Here is a 21361-nt window from a genome sequence, read left to right as displayed (position 1 = left end):
AGAGGCTAAATTTGGAAAAATGTTTCACCGGATATTTACCATGGGAGTAAACCTCTCCAACAGTTTCTTAGTTGTGGTGGCAGTCACCATTAGCCGTACCAACAAAATTCTTTCCTTCTTCTTTTCCTCACTCCTTATCCACCTCTCTTGGTCAAAGAGGGCAGGTGAGAAGATAGCAACAGCAGTAAGGAGACATGTGAGGACCAGGGAGCTCCAAGGATTGCAGTGGGAAGCCCAATGGGTTTGACCTTTGGCTAGTGCCCAGCATTGCCATCCTCTGACACCAGCTCTGTCAAGCAACAGCCTCTCAGAACAACAAAAAACCCTGTTGTTACAAATACCAATGGTGGTTACAACATACCCATGTTGGCAGCAACCCAGTTGACATTTTGAATAGCCCACAGTGCTCTGGATGTAGTGCAGTTCTGGCTCATAGTGAGTGTATTCCGTTGGGGTGGGGAAAATGGTAGCCACAACAACCAGTTGTAAATACTATTGGGCAAATATTCATCTGAATAGCCATCTCTTTTGGGGATGTCAGTGTGAGAGAGGAATTATCAAAGAAAGAAAGAAAGAAAGAAAGAAAGAAAGAAAGAAAGAAAGAAAGAAAGAAAGAAAGAAAGAAAGAAAGAAAGAAAGAAAGAAGTTTCAGCCCAGCTCCATGTGAGGGATTTACATGCGAAGAAGAGGGAAGAGAAGGTATATATGCAGTCTTATGCTCCAGACTCTAAAACCATGGTCCCATTGTACATGACAACAGGCACTTGATATTTCTGTTGGAGTTTATTTTGTACTTCAAGATGTTGAGTGAAACTCTACCACCACAGGTGCAAATGCTCATTAAACTGAAGTACTACATTCTGCAACCCTAGTCTTATGCATCAACATAGCTATATAGGAGTGATGGAAGAGTGGGTTTGACACGCAAGGTTAAATGTTTGTCTGAGAATCTTAAAAAAAAAAAAGCTAATGCATTATAAAGGATTTAAAGAAACTTTCTCATTTTTGTGTTTGCATGGCAGCCCAAAACAGCTCCGAAAAGGACCTTTGGATCCATTACAAATGAACAGGTAAATGTGTATAAAAGCCACAGAAGGTTTTTTCTCCTTTGCTTTTGCTTAAGTTCCTTTTGTTATTAATGTAAGACATTGTGTCTGTGTAAGTGTACTGAAGGGGCTGACCCTTTTAGTATCTGGAATGGTGAATGCTGAATACTTGGTGTAAAACAGGCCAAAATGTTTGTTTTAAACAAGATATCAATAAGTGAATATTTAATATCCTGTTTCAAGACTAGGACTACATCCATAATATATATTTAAAGTGCCATGATATCACTTTAAACAGGTATGGCTTCCCTCAAAGAATTCTGGGAACTGTAGTCTGTTAAGGGGGCTGTGAGTTGTTGGGAAACATCTATTGTCCTCACAGAGCTACAAGTGTCAGAGTTCCCTGGGAAAAGGGATTGATTATGAATTCTCCAGGAATTGTGGCTCTGTAAGGGGAATAGGAGCTTCCTAACAACTTTCACACCCATAACAAACTACAGTTCCCAGGATGCATTTGGGGAAGCATAACTGTTTAAAGTGGTGTCATGGTGCTTTAAATGTATAGTGCAGATGGGGGTCCTAGTTCAACATTAAAGAGTATCCGGTATGCAGCAGCTGACTGACACGTGCATGTTCATCACTAGATATTACTTACCATTGCATGGCTTGCAGCTTGAACAGGTATTATGTCTCTACTGGAAAGTATTGTATGTTAAGGTGAATGTTATTGATGATAAGGAAGCTGTAGTTGTGATGTATGATGGTTCATCACTTGATGTAGCAGTAATTAGGGATGGACTGAGGAACCTTATTCTATCCTGTTTCAGTCTTGCTGGGGCTCAGTCATAGGTCCATCCCATTCCATGCTACGTACATTTTTATCAGACTGCATGAAAGGTCTGTGTTAAAATTATATGCATTTGTAAACACGTTTTGATCTAGAACTACACACTTTTTACATATGCATTTTTTCAATGCATCCCTCCACAAAATGCACATTTTTTGTGAGCAGTTTTTACACACCAAATATGGCATCACAAAATCTGGACAAGCATGTAATCTAACAGGGAGTTGCATTTTAATCCACAAGCAAGTTTGGGAGCATCAGATTCGGTTGGTCTGCTGCAAAGAGTGGATTGAACACATTTCTCCTCCATCCCTAACATTCCCTGTGGCGTGGCTGAGGCACGGTTGGCTGAGATGCACCAGAGAGGGCCACATCTAAACTCTGGAGCTCCCTTTATTAGGCAGTCCAGTTGCCCTCCATTCTGTCTTCTGCCACTCAGTTTAATACTAAATTCAGTTTATTTATCTACCACTTATCCAAGGTGAATTTGTACCCAAAGCAGCTTACAATATACATTCTCAAAATGCATCATATTTACATTATCAAAATGCATCATATTTGAAGGGGGGATTTGTTAGAAAACATATCAATACATTAAGTTAAAAGAAAATCAACAAGTCAGTAAACATATAATGTTCAATATGGCAGTAACATAATCTACATTTAATTCCAAGTCAGAGCAAAATACAAATTAACCCAAAAGAAATAAATAAAAATGAAGTGAACCTACTCATTTTAGTGTAGCTGCACTCATTGGATGTACACGCAGATGCACACACATGCAAGCTTGGATGGTTTTAAAAGAGAATCAGACAAATACTTGGAAGATAAGATTATCAATGGCTACTAGTGGCTATGCACTGCCTCCATAGTCAGAGGCAGTATGCTTCTAAATGCCAGTTGCTGGAAACTGCAGGAGAGGAGAATGCTCTTGAGCTCAGGTCCTGCTCATGCGATTCCCATGAGCATCTGTTTGGCCACTGTAAGAAAAGGATGCTGGACCAGAAGGGCCATTGGCCTGATCTAGCAGGTGCTTCTTTTGTTCATGCAGGCTTTTACCTTTTCTGGCAATCAACACAAACTCTACTCAGAAATAAGTCCTGTGGAATTCACTGAGACTTAATCCTAGGTATGGAGTTTGGGATTGGAACCTAAAATGTTAATGGCTGAATCCATCACTGTTTTGATGGCTTTATTAGGAAGCTGCCTTATGCTGAGTCAGACCACCGTTTCATCTAACTCAGTATTGTCTGCACTGACCAGGGCTTCAGGCAGGTTTCTCTCCCAGCCATTTCTGTAGATGTCAGGGATTGAACTTGGGACATTCTGTATCCAAAGCACGTGCTTTGCCACTCAGCTATGAACCTTCCCGAAAGGAACTTATCATTTGAACCTGTGTGATGATGCTCCCAATTACACACCTGTATCAGGTGAGCTATTTTGAACAATGCTTGTTGCATCATTTCATACCTTCTACGTAATATACTCTCCTCCTCCTGCTTCTTCTTCATGAAAGAAAGTTATTAGAGTGGTTTTTTTTTAATCCATCTCCCCCATTCCAACGTACTTTCTGACCTATATTGCTAGAGACAGTAAACAGAAGTTATGCATTCTCTGAAATCAGACTGTATGTATAATTATGGGGTGGGTGATGTCCCTCTTGTCATATGTGGTTGCTGAAGAAAAGCTTAGCAGAACATGCCTTTGCATGAATTAAAAATCGGTGTGTTGTTGCAGGAGCTAATGACAGAATAACCAATGCACATCGGTCAACTTGTGTGCAAATAAAGAAGTGAAGGGATGGTCTTCCCCTCACCACTTCTGTTACATATTTTTTCTGCCAATCACTGCAAAAAAAAGTGTGGGGAGAAACACAGCATATATAATTTCAGCAATTTTGCAACCAAAGAAAGGGAGAGGGGGAAAATGTATGGTTGCAGCCCTCCAGCCATTTACTGTTTTCTTTTGAAATGACTGTGATTACTTCAGGGTAAAGGAGCTAAAAAGAAGCTGTTTTAAATTCAGTGCAAGAACTGCTCAGTAAACAATACGCGCAACACTGAGGCTTGGTTAAGCATTTGGCTAAGTGTCACATCAATATTGTACATACAGTGCCATCAAAGTACATGGTACCCTCCCACAAGAGGCTGTGATGGCCACAGCCTTGGATGGCTTTAAAACAGGATTAAATACATGGAGGATAAGGCTATCATTGCTACTAGCCATGATGGCAATTCTATGCCTCCACAGTAGGAGGCAGCTTGCTTCCAAATACCAGTTGGTGGAAACCACAAGAAGGGAGACCACTCTTGTGCTTAGGTCCTGCCTCCAGGCTTAGAATAGGCATCCAGTTGGCCACTGTAAGATCAGGATGCTGGTCTAGATGGGCCATTGATCTGATCCAGCAGGCTTTTAAGTTCGTAAGAAAGTTCACACAAGTAAACACAAACAGGAGCTTGGATAAGTATTTGGTGAAATTTAGCATCTCTATTGTGTACATGATACGTAAAGTAAAAAGTTCCTGCCCTGTAGAGTTAACAATCTAAATTTTAGTCGCAAGGCAGATGACAAAGGGACAGAAAGCACAGGTGGATGTGATCAAATGTAGTTGTACATGGTTAGGGTTACATTTCCAGAGAGATGGCTGTGTTAGTCTCTTGCATCAAAAACAGCAAAGAATCTTGTGTGACCGAAAAAACTAACCCAGTTATTATGGCATAAACCTTTGTGAGCTACACAGTCTACTTCATGAGATGTATGAAATGCTATCCTGAGTAGCAGGTACCTTGGGTTGTATTCAACTAAGTTCTACTCATGGTAGACCCATTGAAGTTAAGGAACATAATTTAGTCATGCCCATTAACTTAAGTGGATCTACTCTGAGTAGGACTAGGATTGAATACCATCCAAAGATAGCTAGGAAGCTATGTTATACTGGATCAGACTATTGGTCTGTCTAACTCAATGCTGTCTGTACAGACTGACAGCGGCTCTTCAGGGTTTCAAACAGGTGCCTCTCCTAGCCATACATGGAGATGCCTGAATTTAACTTGGACCTTTTGGCATGGAAAGCAGATATTCTGTCAATGAGCTCCATGATTGATGGGGGGATTGTAAACAGTGAGGTCAGAAGGAAAACGACAAAGGAAGATTATTATCTTATTAACAGCAGCCATTTATATAAGCATGAAAGTAGTTGACCTGTACCTGCAGTTCAGTATATCACTCCATGTAGCTGACGAAGTGTACAACAGCCCACAGAAATGTATATGCTACAATAAAATTTGTTAGTCTTTGAAGTGCCACATGATTTCCCCCCCTCATATTTATGTTTAGCTTCTCTTAGGGATGAAGACTAAGAGTTTAAATCCATATGATGAACCCTTCAGTTACATTAAAACCTACTCCATTGGACACATAATGAGAAGACATGATTCACTAGAAAAGACGATAATGCTGGGAAAAACAGAGGGGAGTAGAAAAAGGGGAAGGCCAAACGAGATGGATTGATTCCATAAAGGAAGCCACAGACCTGAACTTACAAGATCTGAACAGGGTGGTTCATGACAGATGCTCTTGGAGGTCATTGATTCATATGGTCGCCATAAGTCGTAATCGACTTGAAGGCACAAAACAACAACAAATATAGGGAGCTGCTCACTTGGATGACTTTAAAAGAGGATTAAACAAATGCCCTGAGGATAAGGCTGTCTATGGCTACTAACCCTGATGACTATGTTCTCCCTCCATGGAGGCAATATGCCTCTGAATACGAGTTACTGGAAACTGCAAGAAGGGAGAATGCTGTTGTGCTTGCAGGCTTCCTAGTGTATTGGCTGGCCACTATGAGAACAAGATCCTTGACTGGATGGGCTACTGACCTTATTTAGCAGGATCTCATGTTCTTATATGTGGAAGCTTACCCGGTGGATTGATTGATCTTCTCTGCAACCAATTGGGGCGGGAGAGTTCATTGTTGCATGGCAAAGAATAGAGGTTCACCACTGGAATAGTTGTCAGGTTTAAGGCCTCCACCATTTTTGTTTGTCTCAGAACTAGGGCTGACCCCAGTTCATGGGAAGGTTGCTGGGGTTCCAGGGATGAGGAAAGGTTTACCATGCCCATTTTGCATGGAGCACCTAAGAAGGTCAGAGGCTGCATAAAATAATTCTTGTTTGGCATGCCTTCCCTTTTCTAAGGAAAGAACACCCCTCTGGGTTACTTGCAAAGCCCTCAGATCCAACTTTCTATGGGTTGTCTAGATTAGGGGCCTTGATCTGGAAGCATTAATGTATTATATGATACTGATATTTAGGGCATTGCTCCCAATGTTCCAGTGTGCAGAGTTCACATGCTGTGGAGTGCAAAACAGCTGATAGGAACCACTGTGGTACCCACAAAGTCTGTGCCAAATCAGCATGCCTCAAGATCTGGATTAAAAGCCCAGAGCTTTCCATTTCTTAGATCTGGAACCTGTTTTCTGAAAGCCAGTAATTATTCCTTGCAAAAACCAAATGATGATAAAGTAGGCACCACTGAGTGCGTGCAGAGTGGTCTTGTCCCACCAGTGAGCATCAGCTACAGTTAAGGTCTTCGAGGACCAAGGATGTGGTTGTCTTCCATCATGAAATGTAAGTTGACATTGAGACTCTCTTTTGCCAGTGGCATCAGCACATCACTGAAAGAAGCATTTACTTTTACATTTACCTTACAAACTATTTTAAGCTTTACTTGTGTGAAAATCCCCTGTGAGACTGGCCAGCTCATCACAGCTATAGAGGGTAAAAACTCTAAGGAAGGGCTATAACTCAGTGGTAGAGCATCTGTTTTGCACGCAAAAGGTTCCAGGTACCATCCCTGACATCATCAGGTAAGACTAGGAAAAGCCTCTTGCCTGCAACCCAGAAGAGCTGCTGCTAGTCAGTACCTGCAATACTGAGCTAGATGGGCCAGTGATCTGACTCAGTATAAGGCAGCTTCCTGTGTTATTTATGCCCCAGAACTCTTTGCTCTGGATTGAAGGCATCCATCCCAACAAGCACTGATCACTTTGAAAAGCAAATGGAAAATTGGGCATCACTTGTTTTCTGGTGCGTATTTTTGCTTCCATCCTCAGTGCTTCTGCATTACCACTCCATTCCTTGCTTCTGGTGAAGTAGAGCCGGTGCCGTTCCCTTTGGAGGTGTCAGCACCATTTTCCATCACTCAGAGAGATTGCTATTGATGAATGCTAATCACTGCCTCCTTCGGGGATGTGTTTGCTGTTACTTTCTCGGCCATTCCCCACACTTTCCTTTAAAGGGGGGGAAAAAACACCCAGGCTTGGATGCCCAGAGAGATACCATCTAGTAGGAATCAGATTCTGTTCCCCCAACATCAGTACCAAAACATCGTTCCTGCATGCCCTGTGCAGAATAATATGTTTGTAGAGTCTATCTCCATGCCCATGCATCTGTTTTGCTATAACAAGGGCATGCCATGTTCAACAAAACCTATTCCAGGATCCTTATTATTCAGTTTGTAGATGTAATGGTTGCATTATTTTTAACACTTGGAATCTAATTTTCACTGTAGCCATGAAATGCATTATGATAAAAAGAGAAATACTGAATTACCTTGATCTCAATTTGTTTGTCATAATCTGGTGTGATTCAGTTGTAACTTTGCCATTTTTTATTCATACAATAAATTAAGAAATGGGACAAATTTTGTATGGGATAAATCTCAGCTATTGCATTTTCTTACTTTTTACTTGACAAAGGTTAATATAAATCAAATTTGATATGGTATGTTTATTTTTATCATGGCAGGTCATGAATGAGACAGATACTTGATTAGAAGTGTGTGTGTGTGGGGGGGGATCCATGACATGGGAACTATGTAAAGAGCAAAACTAGCAGTCACATGATAGGTGCAGTTGATGGTGTGCAAAGCAGCTGTGGTGCCCTCATGCGTAGTTACCCAATGGTACTATTGTGTAACTTAAGTCAGCTGATCAACGGGAGCCTCACATTCATTAATCCATAAGATCTGCTGACTTACAGAACATCATGTGGGTAGGCTTTGAATGTGGTCAAGAGGAGGGCAAAATAAGGGATACGAAAAGTAGGGGCAAAATTGCTGTGAAAGTTCAAATTCTGGTTGCTGAGCTTAAGCAGACGAGATAGCTTGCTGTGAAGCAGATGTCAGTGTGGTAATTACAGGGTTCCCGTTCTAAGGCTTTTTGCTACATAGCTATCAAATGAAAGGGTGGTGGTTTTAGGTAAGAATCCTTACTGAGCAAGCCTCACTGGCATCTATAGTAAGCACATTAGCTGATCTGTCAAATCAACCTTAAACCAGGTAGTAATCTGTTCTCTGTCGTAATTGACTTGAAGGCACATAACAACAGCAACATGGCATAGCTTTTCTTTCACTATGTCAGAGGACTACAGTGACTTGTCCAACAAGGAAGGAAAATAAATCCCTCTATTGTTTTGCCGCCCTGGGCTCCTATTCGGAGAAAGAGCGGGATATAAATCTAATAAATAAATAAATACAATTGTAGTTGCTGTTCACCATTGTAGTTCTTAGGGCTATGTCATACTTTGTGCTGCAACATGAAGAAACTGGTGTTTGCTGAATAAAACATGTAAGCTGTGAACAGAAGATCCATATCTCCAAATACTCAAGGACACACAGTGGAATGCACAGGGAAGCTACATCTGTGTGTGCTTAACTACCTATTCTCATAGATAAAAAGACTATTTCCTAACATTTCTGTCATTTTCTTTCCTCCTTGCTGAGATTGATGCAGGCCTATTGGCTGAATACAACTTTAAAGAGTTAAAATGGCACATTTCAGGATAGTCTAGATCAGCCTTCCCCAACCTGGTGGGATACCAACTCCATCATCTGTGACCCACTGGTCATGCTGGCTGGAGCTGATGGGAGTTGTAGTTCAAAATATCTGGAGGATACCAGGTTAGGGAAGGCAGTTGGATCACCATGCCAGTTCAAAGCAGGGTAACCACACAACCCCACATTCATATGTGATTCACAACTGACTACATATTCGTTGTGTAAACAGTTTGAGTTATATGATAATCATGGATGCCTCAATACAATAGTCATTGGTTTAACTCAACAGTTGTAGCAGAACCTAACCAGGTTTTCTCGGTTGGATTTCTGCTCTCTCTCTCTCTCTCTCTCTCTCTCTCTCTCTCTCCCTTTCTCTCTCTCCCCCCCCCCCTCTCTCTCTCTCTCCCTCTCTCTCTCTCTCTCTCTCCCTCTCTCTCTCTCCCTCTCTCTCTCTCTCTCTCTCTCCCTCCCTCTCCCTCTCCCTCTCCCTCTCTCTCTCTCTCTCCCTCTCTCTCTCTCTCTCTCTCTCTCTCTGTCTCTCTCCCTCTCTCTCCCTCTCTCTCTCTCTCTCTCTCTCTGTGTGTGTGTGTGTGTGTGTTTTAATGGAAGTCAATATATGTTTAGAATTGTACAATTTATTTATTAGCATAGCAATGCATTAAAGTACCTCACACAATTCCAGGTTAAAGGTCTAGCTGAGCCATAAACTGAAAAATGCACATTGATATTGTTCAGGTATGTTTAACTAGCAGCAGATCTATATAATAATAATGCCTCCATCTCTTCTTCTGGCTTCTAGGGTCAAAATGTATTTGGACTTGATATAATTGAGACACCTGAGGGGGACAAGTGGCCCCAGTTGATAGTCCAGCAGATCCTTGACAGGGAGCAGAAGGATACCTATGTGATGAAGATTAAAGTGGAAGATGGTGGTAACCCTCCACGATCCAGCACTGCTATTCTCCAAGTAACAGTCACTGATGTGAATGACAACCGCCCAGTGTTCAAGGAGAATGATATCGAAGTCAGTGTTCCTGAAAATGCCCCTGTAGGCACCTCTGTTTCTCAGCTTCATGCCACTGATTCTGACTTGGGGTCAAATGCCCAGATCCACTTCTATTTCAGCAGCCAGATCTCCACCTTGGCCAAAAGGCTGTTTGCCATTGATAACACCACTGGTCTTATCACCATCAAGGAGCCATTGGACCGGGAGGAATCTCCAGTACACAAGTTAACAGTCTTGGCAAGTGACGGCAGTTCAACGCCCTCAAGAGCGACGGTAACAGTGAATGTCACAGACATTAATGATAACATCCCATCAATAGATACAAGGTACATTATCAATCCAGTGAATGGGACTGTGCTTTTGTCGGAGAAAGCACCACTCAATACTAAAATTGCCCTGATTACAGTAATGGATAAGGATGCTGACCTTAACGGCAAAGTCACCTGCTTCACAGACCATGATGTGCCATTCAGGTTAAAGCCTGTGTTTGATAATCAGTTTCTGTTGGAGACAGCCACATTCCTGGACTATGAGGCCACCCGGGAATATGCCATTAAGATAGTAGCTTCTGATTCAGGGAAACCACCTTTGAACCAGTCTGCAATGCTCCTCATCAAAATCAAGGATGAGAATGACAATGCACCAGTGTTCACACAGCCCATTATTGGACTCTCTATCCCTGAGAACAATGCTCCTGGCACCCAGCTAACTAAGATTAGTGCTACTGATGCTGACAGTGGCCGCAATGCTGAAATCAGCTACATGTTGGGTCTGGATGCACCCCCCATCTTCAACCTGGACCGTCGTACAGGCATTCTGACAGCCGTGAGAAAACTGGACAGGGAAAAGCAGGACAGATATTCATTCACTGTGCTAGCTAAAGATAATGGAATGCCTCCCTTGCAGACCAACGCTACTGTGACAGTTTCAGTCTTGGACCAAAATGACAACAGTCCTGCCTTCACCCACAATGAGTATAATTTCTATGTACCAGAAAACCTACCCATGTATGGCACTGTTGGACTGATCACTGTGACAGATGCAGACTCTGGAGAGAATGCAGCCGTGACCTTATCTATATTGAATGGCAGAGATAATTTCATTATTGATCCCCTCACTGGAGTCATAAGGCCTAATATTACTTTTGACAGGGAGCAGCAAGGTTCTTACACCTTTCAGGTGAAGGCTGTGGATGGAGGAAGGCTACAACGCTCATCAACTGCCAAGGTGACCATCAATGTGGTTGATGTGAATGACAATAGGCCTGTATTTGTCATACCATCATCTAACTACTCGTATGACTTGGTTCCAGTGACTACTAGCCTGGGCTCTGTAGTCACAAAGGTGTTTGCCATTGATAATGATACAGGGATGAATGCAGAGCTTCGCTACAGCATTATTGGTGGAAATTCAAGGGGATTATTTATGATTGACCAGTTAACAGGCAATGTTACTTTGAGAGAGAAGGTCATATCAGCAGATCATGGGTTACATAGACTGGTTATCAAAGTCAATGATTTAGGACAGCCTGAGTCACTATATACTATAGCATTGGTGCATTTGTTTGTGAATGAAACGGTCACCAATGGATCCTATGTCCAAGAGTTAGTGCACCGAAACATGGAGACACCAGTTGGCCAAAATGTTGGGGATGGTGAGATAACCCCACAGACCAATGACTATGTCAAGATCATAATTGCAATCATTGCAGGCACCATGACGGTAATACTAGTCATCTTCGTGACTGCGCTGGTACGATGCCGCCAAACGCCTAGGCACAAGGTTGTCCAGAAGAGCAAGCAGAGTGGCGAATGGGTTTCTCCAAACCAAGAAAACCGTCAGATCAAGAAGAAGAAGAAGAAGAAGAAGCGTTCTCCCAAAAGCCTCCTTCTCAACTTTGTGACAATTGAAGAATCGAAGCCCGATGATCCTGGCCATGAACACATCAATGGCACTTTGGACATTCCCGTGGAGCTAGAAGAACAGACTATGGGAAAATATAACTGGGCCACCACACCAACCACCTTTAAGCCTGACAGCCCAGATTTAGCAAAGCACTACAAGTCTGCTTCCCCACAGCCCACTTTTCAAATTAAACCTGAGACTCCAGTGCCACCAAAGAAGCACCATGTCATTCAGGAACTGCCTCTGGATAACACCTTTGTGGTGGGCTGTGATTCACTCTCCAAGTGTTCTTCCAGTAGCTCGGACCCTTACAGTGTCTCTGAATGCAGCTGCCAAGGAGGGTTCAAGACTCCAGGCTCCATCCACACCAGACAGGTAATACCAAGCTTCTCATTGGCACATTTCTCTTTCCTTCTCTCTTTTCCTTTTATCGTCTTCTTCCTTTTTTATTTCACTGTGCCTTTTATTTATTTATTTATTTTTAAGAAAAAACCCTGAGCGGTTCATGCTTGGCTGAAGCACTGAGAAGTAAACAGTTTGTGATTCATCAATACTAAAAGGAAGAAAATGAGAATGAAGTGACTCTTGGCTATGAGGAAATTTTGATTGCCGAATGAGCATATTAGGGGGTAATTCTTGTCTGCAGATGGCAGTGTGGCACTTCTCGCTTTGCATAGCAGTAGAGTAGATTTGCAGAAGAAAAGTGAGGTTACAGGACCTGTCCTCGCTAGCCATGTCTGCTTGGGAATCTAAGCAATCTAGGCCAGGTGGAAAGCAATAAAGCTTTGCAGGATCTGATAAGTGGCTCTTAATGTTAATGGAGTCTGGAACTGCAGACTTAATTTGGTTGGAGCCATACCTCAAGGTCTCTCAGAAAACAGGGGGCGGGAAACAGGCAAGATTCTTCTGCCCCCCCTCAGATCCCTTTAATGGATTGAGTGCCATTTTCCAGACTAGAGATATATGCTGTTCTGTAGGTTCCTAAAAGCTGGGCGCCTGGCACAACTGATAGCAAAAAAAGAGTACTGAAGTTAATGGGGGGGAGGGGAGAGAGAAGATCATATCGGAGGCATTACAAATGCTGTCCAGCCTTTATAGACACTACACTGAAAATTTTGCCTTCAATAGCTCAAGCAGAACTCAGATTTACATGCTGGGGGCGTGAGGGGAGAATGTAACATATTGTTAGCATTTTGCTTTTAAGTTGGTAAAGAGAATACAACAGAAGCACACCTCTAATTTAAATGGCAATTCTGAAAAGCTGTACTGTTTCCATTTAAAAAAATCAATATTAGCAGAAGCATGCTTGCTATTACAGTCAGAGTTTGTCTGGCTTTAAAGGAGCTGAACAAACAGAATGTCACTCTTTTTTTAAAAAAAAATCATATGTTGCAGCAGCAAAGGTGTGATGACCATTTCCCTCCATTTACCATTCCCCTCCCCCCCTGACTTCAGTTGAGTTGAAATGACTTGTCCCAGCTGAGAATTGAGTCCTCAAATTCCATCTGTTTCTTCCGAGACTTCTACCAATTGGCAAATCCAGTTAAGGGGAAGGGAACTGAAAAGGACAGCCTGCCTAAAACTTTATTGCACCTTTTCATAGGTGTTGATTGAAGGGCGCTTGTATCTGTCTCATGCCTAAAGCACAGCTTCAGCAGTAGTTATAATTTCTGTAATATAGGAAACAGAGAGATGCTTAGTGAACTGTTATTTTTTTAAAAAAAAATGCTCAGTGTGTGTGAAGGAAATAATTTTAAGTGCTGTCCTGCTGACTCAGGTTGGTTATATTTATTCACTAAAGGAAACTTTGGGCTTATTCAAATCAGAATGAGATTCAATGAAGGCTTGAAAAATATATGAAGGGATTGTGAAAGTTAGACAGTTTTTCCTACTGTTCTCCTTACTAAGCTCTATACTTTATACAGAACAAGTGGGATTGCAACCAAATGGCATGGGACATAGGAAGCTGCCTTTTACAGAGTCAAACCAGTGGCCCATCTAGCCATTTACGTTGATTTACACTGATTGGCAGCAACTCTCCAAGGTTTCAGGCAGGGGATATTCCCAGTCCTGCTTGGTGATGCTAGGGATTGCACCTGGGATGTTCTGCACGCAAAGCATGCAGTGATGTCCAGGCCCCTGATGTTCAAGGACAGGGGGAGAAAAGAAGGAAGGAGAAAGTCCTCTTGTCCAAGAATCTACAATTGCTGCTTTCCCAACTAGGTGCCTTCTGAGTGTTGTTGGACTCCAAGTCCCATCATCCCTGACCATTGGTCATGCTGGCCAGGGCTGGTGGGAGTTAGATTACAGTAAATGTCTTAAGGGCACCAGGTTGGGGAAGGCTGACATAAGCTGTTGAGCATAGACAGTATTTCCTCTTCCTCTGCCCCCCCAACCCATTGGATACAACATTCCATACATCCTGGGACCACAGGCCCTTGTCAGGTCAGTAATAAAACAAAGGGGGGGGAAACATTTTTCATGTACCTGTTTACCAATCTGCACACCTAGGGAGTGTCCTCCCACACAGAGAAGTATGTAGAAGCCACTGTCTTAACTTTGTATGGTCTCATTTAGCCTTCAGACCGATAGACACCCTAGTTCAAAGTTAGAGAAATGTTAGGCTGAAATAGAAGAATTCTGCACTGCAGCCAGAGGGTCATTAAAAAAACCCAGAAATTTCCCGAACTAAAGAGTTTACTATATATATAGTGAGTTATGACAACAAGGAAAAATGCTTTAGCGTAGCTGTGTCCTTGAACTGTTAGTTTATACATGTAGGTAGTTTTTTTTTGAAATTTGAAGTGGTACCCCTCCCGCCCCAAAAAATATTCTGCTAAGTCGTCGTACGTTGCATAAGCGTGGCCTATCACCCAAGAGGTGGAATGAGCTTGTAGATTGTACCACTTCAGATTGCAGGTGGGGATTCCATTTTGAATTCTTCCATTAAATAATAATAGTAATAATAATACATCATCACTGCTGTAGCACACCAGGGGAAATAGTTCCAGCCTTGTTACTCACTCTTTGCTATGCATATTTCCATTTACAAGGAGTTAATTTTACTAAAGGAAGCATTAAAAGATATTTCCCCTTCCCCTTCAATCTGCAGTCCATTCTATCATCTTAGAAATCTGCTGCTACATTCCTCTGAACATGTAGACCAAACTCTACAGCTGAATTGGTCATGATGAATATAAAGGAATCGGAGAGTGATCCATCTTGAGCAAATCTAGAAAGACTGTGCAGGGAGAAAACAAAGATATAGTATTTAATAACCACAAGGAGAATGTCTCTCTGCTGTGTATTCATGAATGTGCATGAGAAATGAAAGGGGGGAAAGGTACCCAATATTGGCTGCCAGTTTAAGTCACAATAAACTAAAATATTGTATTGTAAGTGTTCCCAAACACACAAGACTGTCCTAAAGTAGAATATGAAATTTTCTTCTATGATTGATGTGTTTTCCTCACTGACAGGTTTTTAGAGACAGAATCATTTAATGGTTATCCTCAGCCCTGAAATCCTTTCTCTTAATCCAGGTATATGGAGGCTTGTCATTAGTCAGATCCAGCTAGGACTGAACAGAGTAGCAGTACTGAAAAGGGCTTCACAGCCCTTTCAACAGCAGATAAACTGAAAATGGCCCCAGTCTCATCTTCCCATCTGGGGTGGGGGGAGTTGTTTTGGGGTAGACATACTTTGATGGTGGAAACAGTGATACTTTCCCAACATTTTACCCCCGCCCCTCACTTGGCCATCACCAGTAACAAAGCAGAACTCCTTTCAGTGATCACCATCACACACACCCTAGACATATATGATGTTTCTGATGAAATAAAAGAAAAATGTTGAAAAAACATAGCCACTACCACCATCAAAGTAACTCTCTTTGAAACTTGTAACTTTTCAATCCTCCCCCAAATGTCCCACCCTTGTTTCAGTTGTTTCAGAGCCCCCTTTTTTGCTCTACTACCCACATTTTGACAATAGCTAAGATTCGGCCCTAGTTTGAACACCTCACCCACATCTGTGCCTAGCACATCATTCTTGCCACTTCTTTTGTCTCTTGCCAGTCTAAGTGCTAAGTGTGTCTTCTATGTCCACCAGTTGTGAAATTCACATATGTAAAAAAGAAGAAAGGAAAAGAAAGCCTCTGCATATCTGTAGCAGTTACTATTTCCAATTGCTGCTGCAGGCACTCACAGCTGTAGAGTCCTCTTCTAGCCCTTCTCTTCCCTGCCTTACCAGTACAGAGAGAACTCTCATTTCTCACTCAGCGTGAGGAGTCTCTGGCAGCTTGATAAGTGAACTTACATAGGCTAGAGGAGGTGTGGGGAACCTTTGGCCCTCCGGATGTTTCTGAACTGCAATTCCCATCTGGCCCAGCAAGCATAGCCAGTGGCCAGGGTTGTTGGAAGTTGTAGTTCAGCAACATCTGGAGGGCCAAAGTTTCCCCACACCTGGCCTTGAGATTGATCTGAGTCCAGCACTCACTAGGATAGAATGCCAGCTTCTCAGCTTACTGCACCACTGAGCCTGGGTCTCCTCAAGTGTTACTGCTGAATTTCTCTGGCAGTAAAATTCCAAGCCAATTAGTAAAACAATATTAATGATTATTTATTTTGCCCCATCCTTCCTTCATAGCTCCAGGTGGCTCACAACAACTTGAGGAACGTTTAAAAGTTAAAAGTTCATTAGCTTTTTTTGTTCTGCTCCTCTTAACATATGCGATCGCCAAGTGTGTGTCAAATTTAGGTCTTTGATAACAAACCATATACCATTTAAGGTTGTGTTATTTCTCTAAGACTGAATTTGCACACGGCAAACTGCTGCTTCAGCTTCCCAGTATGGTTTATGGATGTTCCAGCAGGCTATATTCATTCTGATCTGGCCAAGATTGTGTTGAAAATCAAGGCAACCAATTTTATATATGCAAACAGGGTCCAAAGGTTCTCCTTTTTGCACTGATTCACTTTAGCAAAAGTTAACTATCCATATGAAAGAGTTTACTCACTATAGGAACAGGGCTTTTGTGAGTTTGATTCCGTTGTTGTTAATCTATATACATTTTCTCCAGATCTGCTTTCATGCATGCTTTTGACCATTCTTTATTATCACTCTTTACAGTAAGATCACTACAATTTAGCTAGGGACTTTTATGTTGATTTCTCTGCTTTGTTTCAACCTTCTTTCCTCCCACATTCCATCTCTCCCTGGATTGTTTTCTCATAGTATTTTGAACATTTGCTTCCTTGATACCAGAAGTCTAAAGCAATTCTTAAAGTGATGGTAATACACTGTCTGATGTCTTTGTAGGGGGAGGTGGTTGTGGCCTGTAAACAGGGGGGAAAGAACTTAATTTCCTCAATTACAGAGAATTCCTAAGAATTTGAAGGCTCGAAATATGTTGCAGAGTAGGTCCCTTGGGTGCATGCCATTTTACAATGATGTAAAAATATTTCCAAGACTGGGAGCTTGCCATACAACTTATAGCAGGATCTAGTGAGATAACAGTTGCATTATGTTACATGATGTGTTTCTACTAAGGGCATACATAGAATATGAACCCATATTGGTTTTAAGTCACGTTACTAATCATGGCTTTCCCCAAAGAATCCTGGTTTGTGGTTCAATGAGGGTGTTGCGAGTCCTCTGTTAAAATGCTTAGGACCCCTTTCCTTCTTTCACGAAGACCCAACTACAGCCCCCAGGGTTCCCTGAGGAGAGGGAATGACTCTTCCAAGGATTAGCTAATGTGATGCTCTCTAGATATTGGACTACAGTGTCTGGCATTCCTGACATTACCCATGCTGATGTTTGGAGTTCAACAATATCTGGAGGGCACCATGTTGGCTATCTCTGGACTATTAAGTCTGTGATGTAGATATATCTTGAGATGTCTCTTAGTAGGGCAGCTTGGAGGGACAACTATTTTGTCAAGAGGAACCCTAAGAGTATCCTGGGGAATTGGTAGTTCTGCACATGTTGCAGGAATACAGTTCCCATTATTCCTTAGTATTGACCATGCTGGCTAAGCCTGATGGGGGTTGGTGTCCAATAACATCTGGAACATCACAGATTCCCCATACATGCTAACATTTCCTCTATGAATGATTTTTCCTCTTAAATCTGAATTTGCTACCCAAATTGTGGTTCCTTTTTTTAAAAAAAGTAAAGTAAAATCTTCCCAAACCCTGTCCCCCATGTCATTATTAAGCTAACTGATAGCTGTCAGGCCAAAGTTTAAGGTAGTGTGGGAGATATGATGATGAAGGCAGGGGCTTTTCTCATGCTGTTTCTCTGTTTGCCAGCTCTGAACGTCTTCGCATCAGCTGTTAAGTACTGAAGTCATACACAATGATGTTAAGCCAGCAAACATGGAAATATGGGAATAGCACGAGAAGGCCCTTTGTCCTCTCTCCCTGATTGCTGAAGAATTTTCTCGTCTGATCTCCAGAGGGGTTTTCGAAGTGGCGTTGAACTGTTCAAGCTGCCCTACTGAAAGGTATTCAGGGCGAGAACATTTAAGAGAAAAGGAAAGAAAAGAAAGACAAAGAGAGACTATAGCTGTTCTATAATGTGGTTTTGTTTGGGGTTCTTTTTGCTAAGACAAAAGGAATGGTATTAACCATCACTTGGTGTGAATGGTGGCAACTATATAAGATAAAACTTTTTTGTTGTTGTTCTCTTATGTTGCTTGTAGCCACTTTGTCCTTAATGGACTCATGCCCTTAATTTATTTATGTTGAAAATATATGTTGTCTCCCATCCCATCATCTTATACCAGAGATGGGGAACCTGTTGCTTTCCAGATGATGCTGGACTGAAACTCCCATCAGCCTCGCCCAGCGTGTCCAGTGGTCAGGGATGATGGGAGTTATAGTCCAACATCATCTGAAGGGCCAACAGGTCTCCCAGTCCTACCTTATGCCTTCTATCCCTTACACATACTGAAAAAAGGAGCAATAACTTTTATGCATATACATTTTAAAATACAAAGGTAAAGTTCTTTATACTCCCTGCGTTTCTTAATAAAATGCATTTGCCTCATGTGTTCCACAATGCGAAAGTATTATTAGTTTGTTTGGGGAGGATATGTTGCAAGAAAGTCATTTTCGCTGTGAGGGATAGACAGATATGGGCATTTTACAGTGTTTTATTGATCTTCAAATAACAGTACAACTTGCCCCACACACTTAACAGGCTAGTAATCCTCAACATTACTAAGCTTTCCAAGGAAATCCTCAACATGGTGGAAGACCCACTGCTAACTCATTTTCTCCACCACACACACTCAGATCATGGGAGATGTGAAGAAGGGTCCCATGTACAGCAAGAGTAGGGACCCTGTGGCCCTCCAGATGTTGTTGAACTCTAACTCCATCGGCTCCAGCCAGCATAGCCAATGGTCAAGGATGATGGGAGCTTTAGTCCACAGCACTGGCAGGCCACCACCTTGGCTATCCCTGTTCTACATGGAACAGCTGCATTCCATATGTTGCATCCTTAGGCTAGGGAGAGGTGCATGTCTGCTCCTTTGTCCTAGGAGAGAACATCTCTGGTTCACTAGGCCAGCAATCCTAAACATGCAGCCTGGGAAGTAAGCTCCACTGAAATAAGTGGGACTTAGGCCTGAGAAAACATACATAGGATTGTGCTGTATGTATCCCCCAAGTGGGGGGGATACAGCTCTTACTTTCAAGTCCATATTATATGTGCTTGTGTCCATCCTATCTTTCATTCATTTTTTCTTGCAAGCTGTTGCTTAAACCTTTCAAGGAAATGTTATTTTATATCATGCTATAGCATTTTTAAGAAACCCTACATAGGCACAATTTAGATAGCATCCCCCACCCCTAACATGTATACAAAAGACCTTGCATTTAGTATGATAAACAGAAATAAAAAATTAACTAGTACAAATGTATAATGCTGCTGCCTGACATGAAAATGGCTGCCTTTTTACACAATTTGGCAAGATCACTGAATATATCTTTGGTTAGCATAAGATGTACTGTTTTCATTCTACTTTGTTGCTTATCACATATTTAAAATGTATACTCTGTCTATCACAGTTTGCATTAATGTATTCCATTGTACTGTCCTTGGGCAATAATGTAAAAGAAGGTACACTTCATGTAACAGTATTAGGATTGGTGTAGAATTCATTTGGCACCATCCACATGACTTGGATATCCCACTGAAAAGTAGGATTCTGCAAGAGTGCAGAGATGATTCTATTACCTTCAAGTAAAATGCTTTGAACAATATTACTACTGGATTGCACCTAGTGCTTTTAAAGAAGAAAAAAGGAGTATAAAGAAATTTGGACTTTGTTTTTGTCACTATGCGAATGCTAATACAAGGATAGATTGCTAGATGGCAGTGAGAGGGGGAAGAGGTATTTGTCCCTATTTAATTCTCATTGTGTGCCTAGATCAACATGAAATTGCCACGCAGGAAGCACTTTTGCACATTACATTACATGCACCATGAAAGCAGATGTAGCAGTGGCATGTGCTTCCACTTATTATCACGTGTTGTCTCATTGAAAAAGAAATGTATGAGCTTCATACTCATCTAGACCCTGTATATTTTTCTGGACCCCACATTGATTTTTCAGCTGAGTCAATCTGCAGTGAAAACTAAGTGCAACTCACAGTCATATTTCTTTCTAGCACATGGTGGGTGCAATCCTGCCAAAGTTATGCACTTTAAACTCCCATTGATTTAAAGGGGAATGTTGAGCATGCATTCTTTCTTCCACATAAACAGGATTTAAATCCACCCCAGGGGTTGCTTGTAATTACAAAATTCACACAGAATTAAGACCTACACAGAATTAAGTTGTTCCATATGGTTTTTCAAATGTGCTCCTTCTGAGACATTGCTCACATGGCTTTATTTTGAGGCATTTTTTCCATCCTGAGACACATTCACACCATATGTTTATCCCATTATTATTTCACTTTAAATAGACATGGTGCCCACAAAGAATCCTGGGGAGGATAGTTTGTGAAGAGTGCTGAGAGTTGTTAGGAGATGCCGTATTCCTCTCACAGAGCTGCAGTTCCCAGAGTTCCCTGCGAAGAGGGATTAATTGTTAAACCACTCTAAGAACTGTAGCTCTGTGAGAGGAACAGAGCTCTCATAACAGTTCTCAGCATCCTTCACAGACTACCCTTCCCAGGATTCTTTGGGTGAAGTCATGATTGCCTAAAGTGGAATAATAGTGAGATGGTGTGAATGTAACCCAAGTCTGGTTTTTAGTTACCTTGGGTAAAGGTTAATTCTCTTCTGTCAAAATCAATGGGTCTTAAAAGTTACAAACTTTGGCTGGATTGAGCCGATGTGAAAGTGCTTCCTCTGGTTCTATTCCTCCAGATAAATGAACTGGCAGTCCACAGTGGATGTAGGAGTCTCACATATGCAAAGGAACATCCTGCTTCTGAATGTAGCACTGGATGTGGGTGATGAGCTTTGTGTGTATTTTGCTTAAACAATGACAAGAACAACTACACCGTATGCTTAACCTTTAATTGAAATTTTAAAAGCTAATGAGGATCCATCAACTAGGCTACAAAACTGGAAATCTCACTTGCTGTTGTATATCTGATGTAACCATACTTTAAGCAAGCTTACTATGTGATCCCACTTTCTCACCTGTCAAACTGCAGTTTGTCAACCAGGACTCTTACCTCAAGTTCCATACAC

The 21361-nt window shown here is 41.8% G+C and overlaps 1 protein-coding gene across 1 annotated transcript in view; it reads left to right on the top strand.

The window, feature by feature from the left end:
* The window catches only part of LOC133371308 (protocadherin-11 X-linked-like), a 124210-nt gene extending 105975 nt beyond the window's left edge, over positions 1-18235 (top strand). Inside the window, exons 3-5 of the mRNA XM_061598574.1 lie at positions 1023-1070; positions 9533-12019; positions 17959-18235. Coding sequence (XP_061454558.1) covers positions 1023-1070; positions 9533-12019; positions 17959-17964 — 2541 coding nt within the window. The 3' untranslated portion in view covers positions 17965-18235. The remainder of the gene's footprint in view (positions 1-1022; positions 1071-9532; positions 12020-17958) is intronic.
* Positions 18236-21361: the final 3126 nt, after the last annotated feature.

This window comes from Rhineura floridana, chromosome 16 (genome assembly GCF_030035675.1).
Source record: "Rhineura floridana isolate rRhiFlo1 chromosome 16, rRhiFlo1.hap2, whole genome shotgun sequence".
Taxonomy (NCBI): domain Eukaryota; kingdom Metazoa; phylum Chordata; class Lepidosauria; order Squamata; family Rhineuridae; genus Rhineura; species Rhineura floridana.
The sequence above is the reverse complement of the archived record's forward strand: the minus strand, read 5'-3'. Positions and strand labels throughout refer to the sequence as shown.